Source organism: Panthera uncia, chromosome D2 (assembly GCF_023721935.1).
Source record: "Panthera uncia isolate 11264 chromosome D2, Puncia_PCG_1.0, whole genome shotgun sequence".
NCBI lineage: Eukaryota > Metazoa > Chordata > Mammalia > Carnivora > Felidae > Panthera > Panthera uncia.
Genome location: NC_064818.1, coordinates 14225275 through 14227664, shown reverse-complemented (window position 1 = coordinate 14227664; position 2390 = coordinate 14225275). Strand labels below are relative to the sequence as shown.

Here is a 2390-nt window from a genome sequence, read left to right as displayed (position 1 = left end):
GGTGGGTGGTTGCCAGGGGAGGCAGTGGGAGTGAAACGGGTGAAGGGGGTCAAAAGGCACAAACTTCTGGTCATAAAATAAGTATTCCTTGGAGGTAATGTAAGCACGGCAGCTCTAATTAACAATACTGTATTGCATGTTTGTCGCTAAGAGTAGATCTTCAAAGTTCTCATCACAAGAAAGAAAAAACCTGTCAGCTATACGTGGTGACAGATGTTAACTAGACTTATTTGTGGTCATTTAACAACAGATACAAATATTGAATCATCGTATTGTACACCTGATGCTAACATAATGTACATTAGTTATACCTGTTTTTATTTATTTATTTTTTATATGTGATTGAGTTTATTATTATAAAAAGGGGGAGAAAAAATGAGGTTTGAGATAGGAAGGAGACAGCTGGAGAGGGATTTTCATACTGGGCCTACAATCCACAGGCCTCAGCAGCCCTGCCGTGGGTCTGCCCGATTCTTTCGCATCAAGAAGTTGATCTTGCGAGCCATTTCCATGTTGTAGATCCGCCGGCAGGTTTCATAGCTTTCCCTCTGTCGTCGGCGACAAGGCTTTTCATAGTACTGCCGTCGCTTAATGTCCTCAATGAGCCCATCCATGGTGAGAATTCTGTTTAGGGTCCTGTATGCACCTTCCACATTTCCTTCCTGTACCATCACAGTCCTGGCAATGAACTTCGGATGTTTTGCCATCACCTTGGGGTTTAAATCCTCACTCTGCAGGATCCCACGCCCTCCAGAACCAGCCTCCAGGAACCAGTTATACCTGTTTTTAAAAAAGACCAAAAGGGGGTTAGATATAGTCTCACAAACACAGAGGTGCTGATTTCTCCTATGAGAGTCCTAATCCTCTCTGACTCTCCTGGTCCGGCCTCCACATGTGACTGGTTCCTTCTCAACTTCTTAGAAATAGCTTGTTATTTCCTGCATAATTTCCTTTCTTTTCTCTTTCTTTTTTTTTTTTTTTTTTTTTTTTTTTTTTAGAGAGAGCGTGAGCTGGGAGAAGGGCAGAGGGAGAGGGAGAGAGAATCTTAAGCAGGTTCCATGCTCACCACGGAGCCCAATGTGGGGCTCAATCCCACAACCTCGGATCATGACCCAAGCTGAAATCAAGAGTTGGGTGCTTAGCCAACTGAGCCACCCCAGCGGCGCCCCTCCTGCATGATTTTCTTAAAGGGATGGACATGTAAGTGGTCCTCATTCATATCTCAGAGTATAAAAACACAAATAATTGTTACCCATTTAAATATGTAGAATCTCATCGACAGGAGCTTAAAAATAACCGCCTGAACCTGGGTGGTCCACATCTACTGGGGACGTGCAAAGTGGAGCCAATTCTGCCATGTTGCCTTCTGCTGTGTTTTGTCTAGATTTTGAGAAGAGAGGCCAGGAAACAGGCCACGAGTACCGACCACGGAAGCCACGTGCGGTTGAACTACTGACCTGGTTCCCCGCACCCCATGTGAACGGCTCTCTGTGCTGCTGGAATCCGTTGGGGATTCTATACTTCTGTTTCTAGCAGCTTCATTGAGGTATGATTTACACACAATAAAATCACCCACTTTTTAAGTGTTAAATTCAATGAGTTTGGAAACTCCGTAGAGTCAGGTGGTCACCAACGCACTGCAGTTACACAGCATTTCTCTCACCCTGAAAGTCCTTCCTGCCCCTTGCTTTCCTCTGTTTTGGAAGGTGCGACGGCAGATTCAACATGCATCAGTGTTAGGGCTGAAGTGCACCCACAGACCGCCCCTGCTAGAGCGTGGAGACGCTGTTGTGTACCCAGTCTTGCCTACGGGAAAGGAGAAATCACTGCTTTAGGCTAGAGATTTCTTTCTTTCCTTTGGGAAAATAAACATCAGGTGCCGGACAGCCGGTGTTCTGCTCTTGTGTGTGGATGTTGGGTTTATTTGCAGTGCCTTTTGAAGCCGCACTTACCTGGTAGGCCCATGGGATTCTTTATTACTGCAGAGTTACTTAGGTCAGCAGGGCCCCCTCCTGAGCACCCTGGAGATGAGGTTGTGGTGGCGGATGAGCACAGGCTCTGGGGGGTCAGGCGGGCCTGGGTTCTGGTCCATGCTTTGCAATTTTCATACGATGTGACCTTGAGAAGGTTACTTAATTCCTCGAGTTTCTCCTCTGTCAGGTGGTGATAAAAAACGTCATCTCATAGGATTAGGATGAAGGTTAAAAAGATTGCTGCGAACCTGCTACCACAAGGCCGGGCACACAACAGGCCTTGCTGATTTTGCATCCAGCGGATCTCCTGTAGATGAGATGTGCGTGCCAGTTGAGGCCGCTGCCTCCTCCATGAAGCCCACCGCCCGGGCCGTGTGGAGGCAGCAGCACTCAGCCCCATGCAGGTCAGCCGGGCTC

At 47.3% G+C, this 2390-nt stretch overlaps 1 protein-coding gene across 1 annotated transcript; it reads right to left on the bottom strand.

The window, feature by feature from the left end:
- Positions 1–320: 320 nt before the first annotated feature.
- On the bottom strand, positions 321–735 carry LOC125932604 (28S ribosomal protein S21, mitochondrial-like). The gene has a single exon (XM_049644993.1). The coding sequence runs from the start codon at positions 705–707 to the stop codon at positions 444–446; it is 264 nt and encodes an 87-aa protein (XP_049500950.1). The 5' UTR covers positions 708–735; the 3' UTR covers positions 321–443.
- Between the last annotated feature and the right edge of the window lie 1655 nt (positions 736–2390).